The following is a 22811-nucleotide window of genomic DNA, read 5'->3' as shown; positions in this document are numbered from 1 at the left end:
AAATGGTGTAGTCTCACAGGCACTTTATGGTGATTTTGACCCTGCTGTAATAAAGATGAACATAACTTTTTTAATAAGCTGGGAAATTCCAGACTTTAAACAAATAACCATGTAAATGTTTAGGGTGTTTGAGTTGTAAGAATGTACACCGAGACTTCACATATAAAAAGGCTGAGATGTTAGGTAATGTTTTCCCATTAAAATCATACAATTTCCTATTAATTCAATAGAATGTGAGGGAATTCCCTTTCTATGACATCATGAGCAATTCAGTTGTTTTTACTTTCACTTTCTGTAGTGAATTGACTAAAGAACAACATGAGATTAAATATTTATTCACCAGCATTACTCCTGCGCATAGCATTCACACTGCTTGTCTGATATCCATTGGCTCGGCTTCAGGGTTTTAAACGGAAATATTTCCAATATTGTGACGTAAAAAAAGTGGGCCAAGAGCCGTGGGAGCGGAACGAGGCCACTGGAGTAAATGCTAATGAGAGATACCTGTGAGACACACTGGTCTCGAGACACGTAGAGGAGCTATGGAGTTTCATTACGCTTCAATGCTGCAGTTGGCCGCTTCTCCTTCTTTTGTTCATGCATATGAAGAGTAGTGATGCAGTTGTTTGCACAAGAAAAAGTTCAACATAAGTCTATTTATACTATCAATAAAGTGGGGTCTACGTTATTTTATCAGTTTTATTTTGATAAACATGACAAATATATATCATCGTGACTACATGAAAAGAGTTGGACACAATTTCTAACCGGCATAAACTGCTTCAAGTCAGCCGCCGATCGGTCTGTGCAGCACTGTATGAAGTCCAGCAAGCCTAAATCCTCTTCCGTGGAATCATGGGATAGTAAAGTGTTCATCCTAGCTCACTTCAGAATCTTGCTGGAAAAAGTAGGTCATCCGAGTACTGTGAATTAGGGCGCATTCTAATTTTTCGCTACAATACAGTAGTAAAGTATGTGATTTCAGACGCCATAAGAGAATGAGTAGAAAGTGAATCACGGATATGTGGTATAGTCAGGACTAGAACTGAAGATCATGAATCAGCCTGAAATTGACCTGTGATTCTATCCATGTCTGTCTGTTACAGAAGACATCTCTCCGCTCACAAAAATACCAGAGGAAACTGAAGCCTACACATGTGTAAGACATGTGAACCAAGACTTAGAGAGTAACAAAGAGAAGAAAATGTAAAAAAAAAAAAGGCAGATCAAACTAAAGGCATCAACAGGTTTCTATATATAAAAAAATTTAACACACACACACACACACACACACACACATGACCATGGTTACTAAAGTCTGGGGTTAGTATAAACAAACACAGTTGAACACATTTTATTCTCTATAATTTATTTCATGTTAATGCTTTATGCTAATCAGAGAGGTAGATTAACAGAAGTCCTTTAGAAAACTAAATTATCAAATGTTATTACTCTTTCTGTAAGAGCAATAATTGTATACATCATAAAAGCCAATATAAAAAATATAAAAAACCAAAAAGCAAAATAAATACACTAAAATGTAAACTTGCAGATAACTTTTACTGTTAACTTTTACTAATAACTTTTATAAATGGAGAAATGTTGAATTTACAGTAATGCTGGATGGTCAATTCTTTTTTTCTTTTTTTTTTTTTTACTGTTTATGCTGAAGCTGATGAAAGCCTATAATGTGAAGGACTGTGTGTCTCCTCATAACTATTTCTTCTGTTTGCAGTGTAACCTAAAAGAAAACACACAAGACAGTAAAATAGAGACCAGTGTTTTTGCATACAGTGATGAGTTAAGACTCTCCACCAATAAAATGTGTTGCACAAATAACAATGAAGAATCTACTCAAATAAATGACAGGATATATGAGGAGGTAATACAATGTAAATATAATAAAACCATCTGAAGTCAATGTGTTTAATTGTTTTATCAGATAATTGAAATGAAAGAATATTGGAAATGAACAGATGATTTAAAGTCCTTATGTTTTTCGTACTTCAAATTATTACTTTTTATTCTGTGTTTTATTCTAAGAGAAACCAAAACAAGAAGTGACACTATCAAAGACGTCTGTCTGGATGTAGACTTTAGATCAACAATGACAAATTCTGAAGACAGATGCAACACAATCATCTATTTACAATCATACACACTATGACATTGTCTGATTCACAGAAATCAGGATGTTCTCTTCTGACACACACATCTACAGTCACATGATTAATTGGCTTCTTGTATAAACTCATAGTCCTTCATTTAAATGATTGACACTACGTCTTTGGATTACCCTTTAATAAATGCTGTATTTGGATCCTCAATCTTAGTGTTTCTGAGCCGTACGTGACAGACACAGTGTTGATCTAAGAATCTGTTGCACTGAAAGATTCGAGTTACTCACCAGAGACAGTAACACTGAATAACTTCAATTCGGTTTTTTCCATTTCTGTTGATTCTGATGAATCCCAGTGTGTGTGGTTCTGGAGTTCATCTCTCTGTATTTCAGGATCAGTCTTAAGATTGTCAGATTCTCCATCAACTGCCAAGTCAGTATATAGAAAAAAGAGAAATTAGAAGAAGAATACCAATCAACACCGATCATTTGCTCCATATGTCACCTGCTCTCTGATTTATCTTTACACCCTTATTACACTGAATCACATTCTCACACACACCACAAGAGAACAAACACATTATCTGATGCTTCATGTATTATCTTATAATCATTTACAATCCTTCAAGCAACGAGACTATCAAATCAATAATATTACTCTAGACCTACAATGCATGAAATAAAAAATTTCAACAATTCTGATGTTTTATGCAAGTATGTAGGCCTATTATAAATTATTTATCCGTGCACATCATTATTTGTTCAAAATTTGTTAATGTGCCTCATAATCTTTAATCAAAATAACATCTCTTCTCTGATTACGTATTTAATGGCGCGAAGGCGGGGCAACCTGTCAATCACATGAGATCCACCAATAGCAAACAACAACAGTCCAGTCAATTCCCTATAGACAAAATCAAGACCTGCCCAACATTTGTTCTTGTTCTAGAAGCTGTTTCACTTGTACAATCACAACTTCTGTTTTGTGCCTACTTTGATACTGAAATCTATGTGTTTGAATGAAATGAGTGTGTGTGTGATTTGAGACACATGAAAGATGCGCCGGCCTTAAATACCCAGATAAGAGTCATTATAAAGCGTTGCTATTAGGCGTATTCGACTTGAAGCGATGCTTTCGAATCGATCTCGCCATACTTTGATGTCATATGCCGATCAGTCTACACTGCGATGGTCTGATGATGACTTGATGAAGGTCATTAACAGAAAAGCTGACCTGGGAATGTTGTGACTGGCCAATCCCCAGAGAGCAACATAGTATTGACCCAGATCCAGCCCACATCTGGTACACATGGATTCCACATGTATCAGATGTGGGCCAGATCTGGGCCGACACTACACTGAAAAAAATGCTGGTTTTTTTTCAACCCAAAGTTGGTATAAACAACCCAGCATTGTTTAGAGTGTATGTTGCTGCCTGGATCAGAATCAAGCATTTCAGAGAGCCATGTAAAGAAGTTTATTTATAATCCATAATTCTAAAGCAAAACAACATAAGTGTCATCTTATGTAGGCCTATAACATTTATTTGTACATCACTGTATATATTTCCATCCACATAAGTTAATGCACATTTTCTGATCTCTTTGCACAGCACCTGAAATCTTGGTTTGGACATTCTGAAATGCCTCAGTCAAAGACAAGTCAAAGGGATCCGACTCTGAATGCAAGATAACCTGCATGTCAGCTTCCACTTTTCCACAACTTCCACTTTTCGTCAAAAGCCACTTTTAGTGGCTTCCAGCTACTTCCTTTTTCTTAGAGACAATTGCCGCTAGTTTATCATGAAGTTACGGTTTTGTTCTTTTCGACTCGTTGGATGAAAATGGTGCTTAATTGCAAATGTTTTATGTGATATTCCAATGCTGCGCACAAGTTAGGCTAAATTCACAACTTTGGATGGAATGTGTTTACATCACTAACACAAAATGCTGCAAACATGCAACTTTGAAAAATGATTATGAAAATGAAATTGTTACTTACACTTTGGTCTTCTTCGTTTACACTTCCTGTAGAGACTGTAGAGAGTTATTGAGGCCACGACCGGTAGCGACACGTAGCTAAGAAAAATATATACTAAACAACCTGAAGGTTGATTCAGTGCTGGAGTTTCTGCATGTGAATCTGCAATGAATAGAGGCATACAGTCATAACTTCGGCCTGTTAACAACCATTTTAAACATCAAGGGAAGGCAAGTTATTTATGTAGCACATTTTATATACAATGGTAATACTTGTAAAAGATAAGCAATAAAATGAACAACCAATTTAAAATGTATTCAAATAAAATAAAATAGTTAAATAAAAATAAAGTGATACAGTGCAATCAGTAATAAGCTGCACAGCGCACAGTCTGAAAATACATAGTATGGTAGATTTTTCTTCTCACGCACCTGACTCCTAATTACCTGGGGCATCTCCAATCGACACCCAAGCATCTCGACACTTAATATCTGGGGCATCTCCAATCGACGCCGAATAATCTTTATACTCTAGCGCTGCTTCTAGTCAACAACTGGCTTCGAGTTCAGACGACATCTCGTCCCTTTCCCTATAACTCTCTCAAAGTGTCTAGTAAGCTTCCCTAACTAACTTGCTCCGCTAACTATCTTGCTGCGCAGCATTAACTAGAAAGACTCCAAACAATGCCTTCGAATATGCTTTAATCACGGCCGGAGGCAAAAATGGCATTACCTAATGCATACATTACTTAATTTCCCTACTATTTGATTGGTTCTTCATATGCAAACCCTTCTGTTACTACGTAGAAGCAAACTCTGTTTTCTTGTTTACTTCATTGTTAATCACAAGTTTTCAAACCTAGACGTCAAAACAATATTTAAAAATTAGTTCTACATCATGAATTCATGACATCATGGAGATATACAGTACTGATCAAAGGTTTAGAAACATTAACTTTAATGTTTTTGAAAGAAATATCTTATGCTCATGAAGGCTGCATTTATTTGATCAGAAATACCGAAAACACAGCAATATTATGAAATTTAAAATAATGGTTTTCAATTTTAATATACTTTAAAATATAATTTATTTCTGTGATGCATAGCTGAATTTTAAACATCATTACTCCAGTCTTCAGTGTCACATGATCCTTCAGAAATAATTTGAATATCATTCTGATTTGATACTCTGATAATTTGTTATTATCGATAGTGTAACCAGTTTTGCTGCTTAATATATTTTTTATTGATACATTACAGCATTTCAGCAGGTTCAGCAGATGTTAAATTGATAAAAGGTGATAGTACAGATTTATATTGTTAGAAAAGATTTCAATTTTGAATAAATGCTGGTCTTTTTTCATTTTTTATTCATCAATAAATCCAGAAAAAAAGTATCACAGGTTCCCAAAAAAATTATTAAGCAGCACAACATCGATGATAATGAGTAATAAAAAAAATAAAAAAATTGATGAGCATAACAGACTTATTTCAAAAACATTAAAAATAGTAATGTTTCCAAACTTTTGACTGTTACTGTATTTAGTTAGGGGAAAATATATAGGCCCACATTTTTCTCCCAACACAAAAATATGTTGCTACAAATCATAGTCTGTGAATATGACACTGGCCTGATGTGTCTAGAAGTGAGACATTAATGACTAAATTGTACTAACCAATAAGAGCAACATCAAAGCTCTTTATGATGCTGCATCTGTTGTTGATAATCTGTAGTTTATATTCTCCAGAGTCTGTGTTTGTGATGTTTGTGATGGTCAGAGATCCAGTCTGATGATCCAGCTTCAGTCTGTCCCTGAATCTCTCATTATCTTCATCACACTGAACATCTGTACAATCGCCAGTGATTTTAGCAATAAAAGTGCCATTAAAATACCACGTCATCACATCATTTGGTTTTCTTATTTCACCAAGATCGAAAGTGACAGATTCTCCCTCCTTCACTGACTTTGTCTTCATTTCATCAGGAACAGCTGAAACACAAATAAACATCTGACTGAAGAATCTTCTTGGGGAAAAAAGATTCATTCATTTGAAAGATTAATTCGATTGCTAAATAAAAAGTGAACTGTGGTAATTTCAACCCAATTTCAGAACCCAAATTTGATCTAGCTCAATCGCCCGTCTTTCCCATCCTTCAAGCTGAAATCAAAGCCCTCAGTTCTGATTACGGCTTTCTCCCAATGCGGCACATCTTCCCCCTCCTCGAGCAGCCAGAAGCAATTCGTTCTCGGAGACGGAACAGCAAACTTTGGAGGAGCCTGGACATGGTGAGAGATGCATTCCCTGAGCTTCTCCACCACTGTCTCAAGGGTAGCGCTGAAAAGTCTGGAAGGCGAGACTAGGGCATCAAGGAGGAAGGTCTTTTCACTCTCCTTAAAGGTGCGGTAAGTCGTTTTTAAAAATGCTGTTGGTCAATGTTGATATTTGAAATCAGTCCAAACAAACACACCTCTTCATCATTGCTCCGCCTCCAAAACTCACACCCCTCACAATCCTAACAGCTCTGCTCCGAGTCGCTCCTCAAACACAAAGATCCGTCTGCATGCGAGGTGAGCGCATTAACAATGACACTAAACATCACATTCTCAAGCAGTCATCAGTGCGACTCTCACTAGTTGACCTCCGTTACGCACGCAATACAAGAGAGGATGTTTGTTTATCATAGCAGAAGCGCATCAGAATAATGCTTAAGAAAAATAAAGTGCAGATGATGAACAAATTACAAGGAAACACAAAAAAATGTACATAGCCTACATTAGTAATTACAAAAAAGAGTTGGTTGTGCCAACAGCACAGCAGCTCCAGACACACAATGACACTCAACCAGTGTTACTCATGTGTGGAGCAAATCAAAGCTACATCTGTGTCTGTTTTCAGGCCTTCCCGCTTCGCTCTCTCTCCAGCACTGGACAGCTTTTCTAATATTAATGCAGGTCCTAAAACTCTTTCCCAGACATAACCCTTCATTTTCCAGTGAGTTCTTCTGAACTTTTCTCTTGTGTCTCATCTCTATTTCTGTAGTCTTTCTTCAGTTCAAATCTCCCTCTTGATCGTTCTCTCTCATCCATGGTCAAATGCCCCCTAATTCTGATTGGCTACACGTTTGTTGTTGTGTCAGTCCGACTAACATCCAAACAGCATATTTCAAAAACGTCTCATCCCACCTTTAATGGCTGAAGGGTTAAGCCACAAATGCCTCTCCGTCACTACCATGGACTGTTCAATGCCTCAGAGGATAGACCCTCACCCTGGTCCAGGCCTTTGAGTAGGTCAGCCTGGTTCATTAATTCATTAATTTCTTCATTCATTCTTTCTTTCATTTGCGAACCAGCCTAGATGTTATCTAGCATGGCTTGGATGTAACAAAAATATCCTTGGGGAAGTTCTCTTTACCCGAGGCATTTGTCCATATCCCTGCGCACACATGCTCAAAGTGTCACGTTTTTTACATTACAGTATCGACTTGGTTCGAAGTCTGAAATTTTGACAACACTACGTGTCACTGCCATCAGGCTGAAGAATGGCCTTTCTTTTCCATCTTTCCCTTTGGAAGATGAGCCGCTGGAGCCACTGGGACCACGCACACTTTACCTGGACCATCCCATCTGAGCACTATCTTTCCTGCATGTGCCCCAGCACAACGAGGACACCAGATCCCCTATTTATTTTGGACACTTTTTCCCCATTGACACTTTATTCCCATTTTTGACATTTTTGACCTCTCCGAGGTCTGACACCTCATCCACTGTGTCTGTTGCTGCTCCTCCCTCCACACCTGGCAGATATTTTCCTTCTAAGTGGCCACAGAAAATGTCGTGCTTCAGGCCAGACCAATTCAAACATAGTCTGCCCGTGGAACAAGTCATAAGCTCCCATAGCTCATCGTATGCACGGCTTTGATAGGAGGGAAGTGTATCAGACTTAGATGCAATGTCTGTTAATTACTCCACATCTAGTTCCTAGTGAACCAAAAGTCAGCATCCAATCCAACCTGGGCCAGATACAAGAGCCACTTCCCCATATCCTCAGCAAATGACAGTGCCGAGTTCCCTCAAAAGGGAACAATGAGTATGAAATAGTAGATGCATATGATAAGAATTGATTCATTCATTTAATCAATTTCTATTCAAACTGAAATGATGCAGGTAATTGTAAAAATAAATATATTTCAGCTAATAAACACAATGATCTGAATATAACATAATTTTAAACATTCAACTCACCATGGACAGAAACATTAAAGGTCCTATCATTGTTATTGATGCTGATGATTTTTAGTTGATATTCTCCAGAGTCTGTGTTTCTGGTGTTTGTGATGGTCAGAGATCCAGTCTGATGATCCAGCTTCAGTCTGTCTCTGAATCTCTCAGTGCCTTCATTACACTGAACATCTGTACATATACAACTGAGATCTCCATTGATTTGAGCTATACGAGTGTCATTAAAATACCATTTAATCTTTTCTTGTTGGTTTGTGTCAACACCAGTGAACAAAGTGACTGAATCTCCCTCCATCACTGACACGCCATCTGATCCAACACCAACACCTGGAGAAGAATTGAACAGTTTTATAAATGGCATTTTAAGCCAAACGAAGCTAAAACAATAGTGCTGTGAAGATGTTTTATTCTACAGATCACAAAGATTGTGTGTAAAGAAATCTGACTGTTTTCATAATGTAACACATGTAATCAAACAGCAGAAGAACAGCAGTGATTTACACATTCACTCATTAGACAACAAGAGTCTCATGGACGATCTTCTACATAACACACATCCTGATTTAAATTCCCCATTCTCACACATATAAAACCCAGCATTCATACAACCAAGTAGTGATCAGCATATTGTCATAGACCTCTAATGCATATTACTCATATAAATTATTTTCAGTTTACTCTTTAAATATCCCATGTAGCCTACATAACATGTTTACATTTACATCTTTATGCATTTACAGATGCTTTTATCCACAGTGATTTAATACACATTCAAAGTATATTTGATACACATACATATATGTATACATACAAACGTACGTACGTACGTACGTACATACATACATACTGTTAAAAGTCCGTGCCCTGACATAGACTACGTTACCCATATTGCATGTGTTCATTTGTAGTTTGCTCCATCGCGGTTGCGCTAGGTACTTTCACTTTGGTGTGGTCCAGTGCCATGAGAGCATCATTCACGGCGCAGAGAATTGCCATCCTTTGTTAATCCTGCGCTAATCTTGTTTGTATGAGTGCTGTGTGCGTCCTTAAGATGTAAGTATGGCTTTTGCATGAATGGCGCGTTTATTGCAGAGTTATTAGCCCAGGTGGCGAAGTTGTTATAGGCTACTCGTGTTATTCTCTACTGTTGCGGCCCGCTATACGGCGCTCCACATGTGCTCCTAAAGTAGCCATCCACATATACTTTAGTTATTGCCTTGCAAATAACTACACATATTATATTTAATGTATAGTTCGCCTGTTTAGGCATTTTTCACTATTTGGAGATTTGTGGCATTTATGCAAGTTCATTTATAGTGTTAGAGCTCCCACTAGTGGATGTTTGGTTGTACTGCGGGTTATTTCTTTATGCATCTGTATGCAACCATAGCCCACGTTTATTAATATACATTTTATTGTATTTTCTGTTTCAGATAATCACACACACACACCCACAAACACACCTATTTTGTCATATTAATACTTGTGAACCATCGTCATCTCCATGTACCTGACTCCTCAATAAATTCTCGAAACTGCACCATTGGATTTGCCTATTCCTTCTGACCGAGGAAGACTCAGTTGATGAGCAATCCATAACCAGCCTCAGACGCACACGGTCTCACATACATACATACATATATATATCTACAGGGTGGGCCATTTATATAAATACACCGTAATAACATGGAAATGGTTGGTGTTGATATTAAAGTCCTGTTTGTGGCACATTAGTATGGCCACCATGGTCACCACCCATCTTGAGGAGTTTGCCTTTGCCATATATATATATATATGCTAGTATATAATTTAAACTTTTCAGATTAAGTTTTTATATTAAGTCACTAGACCTAAGGATTTATAAGGAACCCATTTTCAATAGATTTGGCCATATTTAATATATTTTTTCTTCATTCATCACACAACTCTGTCTGACTCCGCACCCTCAGAAACACATAATTCTTCAAACACATTGTTCTGAAATACATCATTCTAAATCGACAGAAAACTACTAATTAATATGTCTATTTGATCAACTCCAACCAACCTTGAGTTGGTCAAGCTTTTTTTCTTGCAGGGGGAAACGAGAAATACAAAATATAAACAATAAATATATCTATGTATTTAGGTCGAGGTGAATTAAACTCAAATTGATTCAATTTATTAATAATAGGCTACATTTTTCTTTTTCTTTTTCTTTTTAAATCGTAATCCAGTAAAGAAAAAAATCTTACCATAGCCGAGCAAAATACTCGCTGAGATCAAAATGAAAATAAAGTTCATTTCCCACACGTTTCCTCGTGAAAACAATCATTTATAAGACCAGATGCCTGGTTATTTATTTATATATATACCGTTATATCTATATTTGAATAAACAAATGTGCTGTGTAGTGTTTTGATCTCTTTTATTTTCACATATAAATGTAAAAAGTAAATAAATATGATAAGTGTTTTTATTATCTTTTTTTTAATCAAATAACGCAATAAACGTGAAAAATACATACATACAATTGTTACATACAATTCATACAGCCAAAAAAGGAAATATTAAAGATGGGTAGGTAATGTTTATGACGAAATTGTCCGAGCTCTCTGGCGCGTGATAATTATGTCAGCGTCCGAATTCGCTCACTCATTTTCGTTCACTCTTTGCTGATGTAGTGCACTCAACTGCCATTCACTATGCAGGGATTAGTGAATGAGTGAACGAGTGAGCGGTTTCAGACACAGCTATAGTCTCGCGTAGCCAGACCTTCAGACTGACGGCTGAAGGTCTGGACTCTATCGCAGCTTTTCTTGGCCAAGGACCGCCCAAGAGGACGTTTGACTGACATGTAACGCAACCAATCACAGTTCGCTTTGTTCCGCGTCATGTTTAGGGGCGTGGCAATATAATGTCGACGTCCCTACAATAACAGACCGGTGTGCACCTAATAAATTATTCATTCAAGAACGTTGTGCAAGTTTACTGCAACAATGGAGCCGCGAACTTCATATACTTTTTGAAAATCCAGCGTTTAATTGATCCTGGCAAGCGCTCATTGCCACAGTTGTAAACACAACGGCTTTCTTCTTCCACGAGGGGTTTTGGCATCACAGCATTTGTTTCCAGGCGGGCCGATAAAGAATGCGACACACACGTCTCCCGGACATCCTGTAGAATTCAACCAATCAGTTCGCGACTTCGAAACTCCTGAAGTGTTTCCAGAAAAGTGTGCCATATGCATCAGACGTTCAGCCAACGTTCCGTGGGCGTGACGTCTGAAGCCTTGTTTATACTTTCGCCTGGCTCCGCAGCGCGAGTCTCCGCAGACTGCGCGCGCACCTCCGCAAACGGACGAGGCGTTTATACTTGACGCGCTCGCCGGTGTACTATTCTTTGAAACGATAGGGGGCGACTCAAGTAATTATCCTCTAAACCATCAGGAATCAGCGGTTAGAAGAAGAAGCTATACACACGTGACAATGTTTATTTTAGTACACCGCCACCAATACCACACTACAGAAAGAATCGTGTAAACCCCAGTAGGCTAAACCCTGAGATTATTACTAGTGACAATAAAACAAAATATATGGATATGAGAATGTGTATACATAAATAAATTAACAATCTCTTACATATTTTCTAATTTCACTAAACATTTCATTAAGTTTCGTGAACATTTTTATTAAACATGGACCTTTATGTTCATTAAAAATACTTTTTATGCTATTGTATGCTCATTTTTTAAATGTAAGCAACTCATTTAGACTTGCAAACTGGGTGCCGGTGTGGTGAGAAATTCGAGCTCGGCCAGATTCGGCTCGAAGTCGTTCATCTTCGGATGCGGCGCCGCGCGCGTTGTTACAAAAAATGCCGTGCACACCGCCAGGCGAAATTGGGTCTTGCGAACCCAACGCGCGAGACCGCCCACTCCGCAATGACGTCATTTTTGCCGCGCGCGCCTCGCGATCTTGCGGCTGCGTCGAGTATAAACAAGGCTTGAGGCTGAGACTAACTGAGACATGACTACTGGGACTACTGGCATTGCGCGACTTTAGCCAGATCTCGCGATAAACATTTCCGCTATTTTCAATTTTATTTTACACGAGGCAGCAGTCGGAGAGCAACGAGCGAGCGACACTCTGAAAACCTTCAAATTTCTACATCGATCTTGTAAGTATGCGTGTTATTTTTGTTAAGTTAGTTGTTATAATGTGTAGAAACCGTGACATTTTAACATTACCATTGCAGAGTACTATTTTTCTCCAACAAGTTAACGTTTACTGCACGTGTTATTGCAACTGTGTGCCCTTAATCTAAAATGTATCTAAATTCAAGGTGAAAAGCATGAAACTATTAAACTTATCATTAATATTTTTATTATTATTAAAGATACCAATATATTTTTGTTTTTAGATTAGAGTAAGAAATAATAGTTTTTGATTTAATGCAAATTTTCAAAGTATACTTTACATAAAACTTAACAGCAACATAGTGCAACATAAAAAGAAATTATAAAAGATTTTTCCTTTTCGAGTAATAAAAGGTAGTGGCAAACAGTAAATTCTTGTTTTAGAATAATTAAAATATGCAGCATACATTAAGTTTTCAGTGAATTTGTTTCAGATATGGTGCATAAAAACTGAATGCTGCTTCTCCATGTTTTGTTTTGACTTTGGGGATATAAAAGTAGCTGGCTACTGTAGATGACCTGAGAGGTCTGCTCTGGATGGTTCATAGTGCATCAGAAGATTAGAAATTTACTTTGGCCTTAAAATGTTAATTAATTTAATAACCAGCTGTTGTATTTTGATATGAATTCTTTGACAGACAGATAGCCAGTGTAAAAACCTCAGAACTGGAGTGATGTAATCCACTTTATTTGATTTAAAGACACTGTTTATTGCAAATTATCCAGCAATCAGTCAACAAAGTACAGCTATTGAATATACAGAACACTTGTCAATGACTATCATTAAATGTATTGTTACCAACATTCTTCAAAATATATTTATTTGTTGTGTGTTCAACAGAAGAAAGCCATACAGGTTTGGAACCAAGTGAAAGTGAGTAAATGCTTACATGATTTTTTTTTTTTTTTTTAAGTGAACTACCCCATAAGTATATTTTTATGTTCATTAGAGTTATATGAGTAAGTGATAAAGAATGATTTATATGGATAGTTCACTTTGAAATGTTGGTATGTTTTAGCTTACCTTAAGGGCATCCAAGCTGTAGGTGTCTTTGTTTCTGCAGTAGTTTCAATTTTGATATTTTTAGGTCAAACTGTTCTTGTCTGTCAGTCAGTCATATAATGCAGGTCTATATGGTCACTACCTGAAAGAGCACGATTGTTGTCACGATTTGTTATGATTTCTCTTACATTATGAGCGCGCTTTTTGACGTGCCTACATTTGTAATAAAAAAATTTTGGTCAGCAGGAAAAATTGTCTAACGAACAGTTCTGTTTAAAAATCCGTACTGAAATCAAACCGAAAGCCTCGTACAGAATGGTTCAATATGTGTATCGTTACACCCCTAAAATATATGTATGTGTATATATATATATATATATATATATATATATATATATATATATATATATATATATATATATTTATAATTAGTGCATCACCATTATGCAGGTAAAAATTTTCAATTATTGATATTAATTTATTAATAATATTGATAGAAATTATTGTCTATATAGAAATTATATAGTCTCAATCTATATTCCGTTAACTCTATATTGGCCAGCTCTAGTGTGCATCCTAGCAAAAGTGAATGACTGTAATTAGTTCAAAATGATTGTCATCAATGCTTTTCTTGAGCAATCATTTTTTTCTTTTTCTTATTTGGCAGACGCAGTGATGACCAACTTTCCTTTGGCGACTGAATGGGAAATAAAAAATGCAATTTCTGGTCATTTTAAACAAGCACCAGGGAGAGCAGGCGGTGGTGGTTATGGATATAAAGCTAACAATTAATTCTTAAAAAATTTTGCATCTTAAGTTGTTTTACATATTTTCCAATATTTTATTTGTTCGTTTTTATGTTTGAATGTTGTCTAAGCTGTTAATATAATTGTTCTAAATAAATCCTTTATATTCAATTAGTTTGGATGGATTTTCTTTTATGAGAACCTGTTATATTTGAGTGAAAAGAATCCTTATGCCTCATTTTGTTATCTATTATTACATGTATATGTAGTGTAATTGATGACTAGTCTATTCTTGGGCTATGGTTAGACGTCTATTAGATTTTCACTGACAGCCCAAAATCAGCTTTGTTTTAGCCTAGACCCATACTGCCTGTCTATTAGACGTATATATGTAGTCGTTTAATAGCTGTCTAATTGATGACTAGTCTATTCTTGGGCTATGGTTAGACGTCTATTAGACGTATATATGTAGTCATTCAATAGCTGTCTATTCTTGGGCTATGTTTAGACGTCTATTAGACGTATATATGTAGTCATTCAATAGCTGTCTATTCTTGGGCTATGTTTAGACGTCTATTAGACGTATATATGTAGTCATTCAATAGCTGTCTATTCTTGGGCTATGTTTAGTCGTCTATTAGATTTTCACTGACAGCCCAAAATTAGCCTCGTTTTAGCCTAGACGTCTGGGCTGTGTTTTGACGGCTATTAGACGTCTATTAGACGCAAAATTGCTTGCTGGGTTGTAATGGGCGGTCCTCGAGATTAAAAGTGTTTGTTTCAAATCCGTTTAAATTATTTTTCGGATAGTATTATTAGATCCGACTTAAATATAGAAATTGTAAGAAAATGTAGGCTATAGCCTATATCTCGAGATAGGGGATTATGTACAAATCTAGATATGGCTGTGTATAGGCTATACTAGCCTACTGCTAATGGGACACGGAGCCCTGTCTGGGTCTTTTTAAAATCTGTCTATTGTTTTTGACTGTTTTTGACACTTTGGGCGCTTCTCATTTCTTATTTGTTCATCATCGCTACCATTCCTCGTGTTATCACTCGAGCGTCACTTCAAAGCGTCGAGCTGCATTCCCTTGTGTTGCTAAATTTGGTTATTTAAGAAATTCATAAAACATAATAATAAAGCAAGATGCCCTGTTGAAATAGGCTATTTGAGATGTGCAGTTTTTTAAAAACTGCAGAGGAAAAACGTAAGTTACAATTATGACAGATGTGAAGTGTGAGGATATTCGTATCTTTTCGACAGGCTTCCGAATAGGAAACACCTGCGCATCATCGCTCACAACTCCTCTGGAAGATTCCTCTCCTCATGCCTACATCTCTGAATTCAGACGTCATTAAAGATGTCTAACTTAGGTTTCCAGGTAACAGAATAAAGATCTTGGTGCACGTCTTTAGAGAGCGTTATAGCGAGGAGGAAAAGTTACAGGCTACCTAAACCTACCCATCTCCACCCCTGATCCCTAAACCCACCCCTAAACCCACCCCTAAACCTACCAATCTCCACCCCTTAGATCTGGATCCAACTGCGCCCCCTGGATCTCGTGTACTGCAGTGAGGTGCTACTGGGAGGAAAAGCCATAAAGAAGAGTTATGAGGAAATCCCTTATGACCAGGCGTGTTTTATGCAAAAGTAGCCCATTTTCCGGAACGGAACAAGGATAAGAACATATTTATGTTAAAGATTGTAAAAAAAAATGCGACAGTAAAACCCTTTTTTTTTTTTGGTATTCCTGTAAAATATATGGAGAAAAACTGCAAGAGGCATAGCCTATTAGTTATCTTGATTAATTTAAACATTACTAAACATTCACAACTACTGCATTATGTTTAAACTCCATTAGTTAGTTAGAAATATTACCTCTGTCAAACAAAGTTTTTATTTGACTTTAAACTGTTCTGTGTATTGGATCAGGTTCATAAAAAGGACAGGAAGAAGCCCTTCACCTTCAAACTAAACGCGTACCCCCTCTCACACATATGACGTGTGTCCATCCAACAGTTCAAACCACACTCACTTCTGGAGAAAACAGACCACAGTTTCAGTTTGACTCAGAAGATGAACTATAGTGTAGCTACTATCACTTCAGTAAAAATGGTTAATGTGAGATGCTAGACTGTTTTAAATTATTGAATTTTTGTCATACCCAACAATTGAATGAATTTTAAATCTAATAATCTTTATTTTACCATGACATTTTGGTAGATTTACACAATAGTTCAATCTCCCCTGGTTAGTCAGACAATAACCTTTAAAAAACTGTCAATGTTAAATGATAAAAATGAATGTATTAGATATTAAGAACATTTAAAGTCTTAATAAGAGACAGAAGAGCATATATGCATCTAAACACAACATGCCATCAGTGTGTTTGTGTGGGCGCGCATGTGTGTATGTGCGAACTAGGATGGTAGTCAAACTGTTGGGGGAGGATTCACACACCAGTAACCCGTTTCATTGTGTTTGTTATAAATCATTTTGAATTATTTTTTTGTAGAGCATTATTAGGTCAGATCTTTCACTGAGCTATTGAAGAAAATGTTTCACATGCTGGTCTTGTTCTGTTTGTGTGTTGGTAAGTTATAAACATTTATATTGCTTATTATAGCTTCTATTCAGGTCTCTGTTTATGGTCTTTATTTGAGTGTACAGGGTCCTGAAATTATCAGGGAGTTTGGAAATGTAATATATGTTGGGTTGAGGGGGTTGGGGGGGGTTCTGTTGTTAATATAAACTAAACTAATGGAGGCTAAGAAAGGAAATCTACCATTGCGCTGCTTTTAAATCACAGGCCATTTTCTTGAATCTCAGTTTTAAGAATTTACATATACATATACATATTTTTTCTATTATTTAAAAAATGTATTGAAAATATTCAGCTGAATTAAACTTGCAACGTGACGCATAACTTCACACCTTTTATTTGCTCTTTGCATTTGATTCACATTTAAACTTTACAAACTAAAACTGATTTCAGGCTGACTAACAGAGGCATTAATCTGTGACAAAACCATTTTATGTTCCCCAGGTGTGTTTGGTGATTCAGTGTCAGTGATGGAGGGAGATTCTGTTACTCTAAACTCTGATCTTACTGAAATACATGAAGATAAAGACGTAAGGTGGAAATATGGAGCTGAAAACTCTCTGATAGCTAAAATCAAAAGAGAGAAACAAAACTTCTCCACATATTTTATTCCTGATGGAAGATTCAGAGACAGACTGAAGCTGGACGATCAAACTGGATCTCTGACCATCACAAACACCACAACTGAACATACTGGAGATTATCAACTAGATATAACTGGACAGAAACTGACATCAAAATCATTCAGCGTTTCAGTCTATGGTGAGTCGAACTGCTTTGTGAATTATGAGAGACACTTCATGTTTGTGGAAATTCAACTCAAAAAGACTCAAACAAATCATTTCAAATCATAAGGTTGTGCTACCAATAATCCATATCCGTCAATAATCCATATCCGTCAGTTTGACTCAATGAGCTGTAAAATTTCCTTCATGTTCTTTTTACAGACATCAGGAGAATAATGTAATGTTTGGTATTTTAATGTGTGACATGATATAACAAGAGTATCTATGGCAAGAGCTCTTTTCATCCGCTGCATTCCTCCTGAATATTTTCCTTACTCCTTTGTATTCCACTGTCTATTCTCCAGTAAATGATCATTTTGATTAAGGCAACCTGTGTTGTTGTTCCATAATACAGACATATACAGTGATATTTAACACGTCAAGCTTTTGGTGTCAGTCATGGTCTGTTCGAATGCTTTTGCACTTTTTAAATTTGCTTTTAATGTTCAGTGTTTGAAGGGTTAGAACCATAACATCTAATTGTATCCAGTTTTTGAAAATGCTTATTGCTTTCATAGAGTGAAGCTTTTGCTGATTTGTTTAATGGAAGTTACTACAATAATTCATACAAAGCCTCATGGGGCAGTGAAAAAAGGTGGATATTCTTATTTTATTCAAATTGGGTGTCCATCCTGTTCACTGTCCTCCAAAGCATAGCTCCAAAACCCTTGGAAGTTTCTCATAAGTCTGAAGGACTTTGTTAGTTGGTTCAGGAGTGTTTAATAGGGTTGGAGCTGAACTCTGCAGGACAGTGGACCTCCAGGAACAGGTTTAGGCATCCCGTAATCGTTTTATTGTTTGAGATCACAGACTTTCATCACAATAAACATTCACTGATCATACTGAATTCTGAGGTGTCTTGATTAGATTTATCCTGAGTTTCATTTAATTTTCAGCTCGTCTGCCTGTCCCTGTCATCAGCAGAGACTGTTCATCATCATCATCATCTTCATGTTCATTGGTGTGTTCATCAGTGGTGAATGTGAGTGATGTGACTCTCTCCTGGTACGCAGGAATCAGTGTATTGTCCAGCATCAGTGTGTGTGATCTCAGCATCAGTCTCTCTCTACCTCTGGAGGTGGAATATCAGGATAAAAACACCTACAGCTGTGTGCTGAACAATCCCATCAGCAACCAGACCACACATCTGGACATCAACACACTCTGTCACACATGTGCAGGTACCACAGCACTGATGATATATGTGTGTGTTTACTGACCTGATCTCTGTCTTCTGTTGGAGATCAGACTGATGCGTTCACTTCTTTCTTTATCATTTTAGAACAGGACGGTCAGTTTACTTCACAGCCAGTCTCAGTGTCTCTGATAGTGTTGATCTCTGCTGGATCTCTGATGATTGTTGCTGTAGTCGTGATCTTCTGCATCTGCAGGAAACACAGAAAAACAGACCCAAAAGGCAAGTGTTTCCAACTGCTTTTAAACAAGTATTAAATATACCCTCCGGCCTGTTTCACAAACAGGGTTTAGATTACGCAAGGATTAGGCCTTAGTACAATTAGCACATTTAAGTTGCTTTCATAATCATGCCTTAGAAAGAAACATTACTGGTGTGCATCTTGAGACGAAACAATGGCACTGACATATTTTAAGATATGACAGTGCAAGTTGCTTTCATTTAAAACATCTCAAACATGCATTTTAGTCTGGGACTAGGCTTAAGCCTCGTCTGTGAAACTATCAACTGATAGCCCTAATGATAATAAGGTGAACACCCTCTAGTTCAGGGATAGGCAACTCCGGTCCTGGAGGGCCACTGTCCTGCAGAGTTTAGCTTCAGCCCTGATAAAAACTCACCTGCCTGTATCTATCTAGTAATCCTGAAAACACTGATTGCCTTGTTCAGGTGTGTTTAATTAGGGTTGTAGCTAAACTCTGCAGGACAGTGGCCCTCCAGGACCGGAGTTGCCTATCCCTGCTCTAGTTCCTTTTCATTGAAATAAACCAAAATAATATGTGACGTTACTGAGTTATGTACATAATGGCACACGAAGTACAAACAGAAATGCCATCTCAGTGAATCCAAATAACACCGGTCTACACTTTATTAGAAGTCGTCTGCTTCAGAGATAAAATGTGCTATTAATTATGTATGTTGATGTGCTAAATTCAAATATGACAGTGAGAACAAGTGATTGGCTACTGTTACTGTTTCCAAGATATTTAAGTTTTTACGTTTTACATCTGTATATTGTGTAGATACCTGTCGCCTGTCATAGATCCAGTCAAAGATTTAAGAATGGTTAAAGAATGTCTTTCTAAATGTAATGATATAATTGTTGTTGTTCAAACAGTTCAGACTTGTGAAGATGAGATCATTTACACAGAGCCAACGTTTCACGAACGAAAAGCACAGAAATCGGTAAGATCATACTAGTTTATGTTCGGGGTCTCTATCACTTCAGCAGATTTAAACACTGACTCAAGTCACATATTGCTCAGTACACTCACACAGGATATTATTACATATTTCCACTGATGTCATACATCCTGTGAACATACTTTATGTAACTGTCACAGTGTTTGAGAAGATGATAAAGTAAGAATGTTTAACGGAATCAGGGTTCCATTCATAACTTCCATTCATAACAAAACTGAAATAAGTGTGTGGTTTATCTGTCAGTCACTGGCCGACAGCTGATCTGTTTCACTGACATCCTGAGCACAAGCTCCATACGTTAGCGCTGTTAGCAGCTAAACACAACAACTCTTCTAAATCTCCAACGTAGCTGAACATTAAACATAAATATTTTCCTTTACTAACAAACACATGAAATACAAGTTCATTTCAACATTTACTCTCCAGCTGGAGCATCTATCACTGATGCCGTGAACATTGACCACATTACTTGCACTTCTGTGAAATCCTATGTGTGAAATCAGGAAGTCACATGCGTCAAGGCCAAATAAATGGGTCACAGATCTGTTGTGAGGGGGTTACAGACAGCAGGGCAAAACTAATAAAACAAAAATAAAAAAAATTGTGCCAAATATTGGACTATAAATAGACTCATCAACCTCTAAAAGGTAAGGATGTTTTCCATATCTTTTGTTGTTGATGTCAAAAGGCTGTGTCCAATCTAACTCTGGCAGAGTGTCACAAACAGCCGCAGTCTGGGCTAAATCAAGCACAGATATTGCCTCTTCTGAATTGTTTCTCATACATTTTTATGAAAACAAATGGGTTTTTTTTTTTTAAAGTTACAGCAAGGTTAGACCCATGTTTAGATTTCACTGTATTCGGTGAATTATTTCTTTTGATTTCAGTCAGTCAGCTTTATCCGTCTATGGGAAAATGCGCTGATGGATGTTCATTAAAAGAAGAGTGGATCTGCCGCATTACAATGAAATTCAGTTCTGGTTCACGTGTCTTCCAAATACCCTGAATTCTCTAGAACACCTTTTCATTCATGAAACACTTTACTTGGCTAGAGGTAATATATATTTAGCTTAATATAAACATGTGCAGTTCATGCTAATATTACTATGTCAATATTTGATTTGAATAAAACTCCCTTACCCATGAAAGATGCACAATTTTGTAATGTGACGTCATTATTTGATGTCCAGTGTAAAAACCACCAATATAGATGAATCATTTTTTAAAAGATATATCTAGTGATTGTATTTTTTTTTTTTTTTTTTTTTTTTACAGAATGTTAAAGAAGAGGACCACACAGAGTACGCACCTGTCGCCATGAGAAGATAAGATCCAGCTTTTGATAACCTTATCTGAGTCTATGGGGACTAAGAATCACCACATGTAGCACACATTAAAATCTATTGATGACATTATATTCAAACTTCGGATTTTTATTCTCAGCAAGGCATTTAACAATTTTGGACTGGTTTAACTGAGTATTATTTGGAAATCCCAGCAGACACACAGCAGGATCATTCTGAGGGGTTTGAAGAGAGATATTCAGAGATGGATTCATGAAGGGCTAAAGAATTATTCTCCTAACTTTACCAATCATCAAAATTGTATGAATCAATTAAGCATTTTAAAGTTCGACTCTTAAAGCCTCACAATCCCGCCTGTGCATTTACATCTCCCTTTTGTCTTTCTCTATCTCTCTTTACACCACATAAATGTGGTTTGACCTGATGGGTGGACAAATATCATGTGGCATTACTGTAAGTTAGTATTGTTTCAGGAAGCTTCAATGCTCTACGTATTGATTTTCCTAAACACCACACTTTCTTTGCAGTCACGAGACTACTTCACCTTTCCTGTACGGTGCGTGTCCACTACAGCGGCAAAACTCCGCTCAGTGCCGCTGGCAACGCTGTAACGTCTCCGCTTTGGGGGGTGTCTGTTGCGAGTGTGTTTAATCTAAGTTTTTTTCAACACACGGACAGTATAATCATCAGCGATGCACGCGATTACATTTAGAAATAGACAAGCTTTGTTTCCAAATGCCCCAAGCAAATATATCCTTTCAATTTTATAAACTTTTATAAACCCAGCCAATATAATCACAATGAACACATCCAAATTAAAATATTTAACATATATAACAACTGCAAAGTGTCTAATTTGTAAACAAAATGATTTACGCACTAAATCCAGCATAAACTCCGGCACAATTTGCATATTTTTAAACTCTCAAGACAGACGTCACATCCCGAACCTCACAGCAATTGGCTGCCGACCGCGTTTTTCGCTTGATATTTGCATAAAGTCGAGAACTGCCCAACCTCTTGACGCTCTCGGTCGCTCTCAACGCTTTCTCCGGTCCGCTGTCAATCCCAAAATGCACTGCACGAGCGTGAAGCTCAACTTCCATAGGAATTCATTGAAAACGCTCGCTCCGCTCCGCTCGCACCGTGCCAGTGGACACGCACCGTTAGGATGTGTGACGACGGGTTATGGACGTTCAAGTCTAATTTAACACACACACACACACCACATGATGGCGCTGTTTAAGACACTCCTGATGCTTTGAAAGTTTTCATGAAACTTTCATCGCTTTAAAATGCTTTGTTTCTCCATTCCTAATCGGAAGTGTGTGGTGGTTGTCAGTGTGTGTCAATAAAATGTGGTTGAAGGGCATTTTTCCCCATTACTGTTTAGATGAAACTAGTTTGACTTCTGCTTTACAAAAAAAACAAACATTTTTTATAACGTAGGCCT

General features: G+C 37.1%; 2 protein-coding genes across 3 annotated transcripts; one reads left to right on the top strand and one right to left on the bottom strand.

The window, feature by feature from the left end:
- Positions 1–1359: 1359 nt before the first annotated feature.
- LOC311084785 (uncharacterized protein) lies at positions 1360–22505 on the bottom strand. Of its 2 annotated transcripts, XM_084117064.1 has the most exons (7): positions 22376–22505; positions 18877–19041; positions 8343–8666; positions 5775–6089; positions 4121–4261; positions 2408–2545; positions 1360–1741 (listed from the first exon to the last, which is right to left on the bottom strand). In XM_084117064.1, exons 3-7 carry the CDS (start codon positions 8632–8634, stop codon positions 1662–1664), a joined length of 966 nt encoding a protein of 321 aa, XP_083973190.1. In that variant the 5' UTR covers positions 8635–8666; positions 18877–19041; positions 22376–22505; the 3' UTR covers positions 1360–1661. The 2 variants fall into 2 exon arrangements, with proteins under 2 accessions (XP_083973190.1, XP_083973189.1); XM_084117063.1 differs by lacking the exons at positions 18877–19041; positions 22376–22505 and adding an exon at positions 9223–9762.
- LOC311084804 (CD48 antigen-like) lies at positions 15776–21465 on the top strand. The gene is made up of 5 exons (XM_084117101.1): positions 15776–17633; positions 18553–18837; positions 18939–19073; positions 19969–20036; positions 21330–21465. The coding sequence occupies exons 1-5, from the start codon at positions 17342–17344 to the stop codon at positions 21381–21383; spliced, it is 834 nt and encodes a 277-aa protein (XP_083973227.1). The 5' UTR covers positions 15776–17341; the 3' UTR covers positions 21384–21465.
- Positions 22506–22811: the final 306 nt, after the last annotated feature.

The sequence above is a fragment of the Abramis brama genome (assembly GCF_963993115.1).
Source record: "Abramis brama genome assembly, chromosome: 6".
Lineage (NCBI taxonomy): Eukaryota > Metazoa > Chordata > Actinopteri > Cypriniformes > Leuciscidae > Abramis > Abramis brama.
Note: the sequence above shows the minus strand (reverse complement) of the source record. Positions and strands in the feature narration are given on the sequence as shown.